At 69.9% G+C, this 382-nt stretch overlaps 1 protein-coding gene across 1 annotated transcript in view; it reads right to left on the reverse strand.

Moving 5' to 3' along the window:
• The window catches only part of RAPGEFL1 (Rap guanine nucleotide exchange factor like 1), a gene marked incomplete at its 5' end in the record, with an annotated part of 7336 nt that extends 6958 nt beyond the window's left edge, over positions 1-378 (reverse strand). The window contains one exon of the mRNA XM_026091607.1: positions 179-378. Within this exon, the coding sequence (XP_025947392.1) occupies positions 179-378 (200 nt within the window). The remainder of the gene's footprint in view (positions 1-178) is intronic.
• Positions 379-382: the final 4 nt, after the last annotated feature.

Here is a 382-nt window from a genome sequence, read left to right on the forward strand (position 1 = left end):
ACCTCATGCCCACCCTCACGCCCGCCTTGGTGCCCTCCTTGCACCCACCCTCGTGGCATCCTCATGCCCACCCTCGTGTCACCCTCGTGCACACCGTGGTGCCCACCTTGTGCTCGCCCTCACGGCACCCTCATGCCCACCCTGATGCCCTCTTTGCGCCCACCCTCGTGGCACCTACGTGAGCACCTCACGCCCACCCTCGTGGCAGCCTCGTGCCCACCCTGGCGCCCTCCCGGCGCCCACCTTCGCGGGACCCTGGCGCAGCTCCCGCGCCCGCCCCGGCGCCCAAGGATATTGCTGGTGCAGCTGCTGCAGGAAGCGCTCGGTGGGGAGGAAGAGCGAGTGCGTGAGCACGATGTCATCGAGCAGCGAGTCTGGGGGG

Source organism: Apteryx rowi, unplaced genomic scaffold, assembly GCF_003343035.1.
Source record: "Apteryx rowi isolate R43461 unplaced genomic scaffold, aptRow1 scaffold_1219, whole genome shotgun sequence".
Classification (NCBI taxonomy): domain Eukaryota; kingdom Metazoa; phylum Chordata; class Aves; order Apterygiformes; family Apterygidae; genus Apteryx; species Apteryx rowi.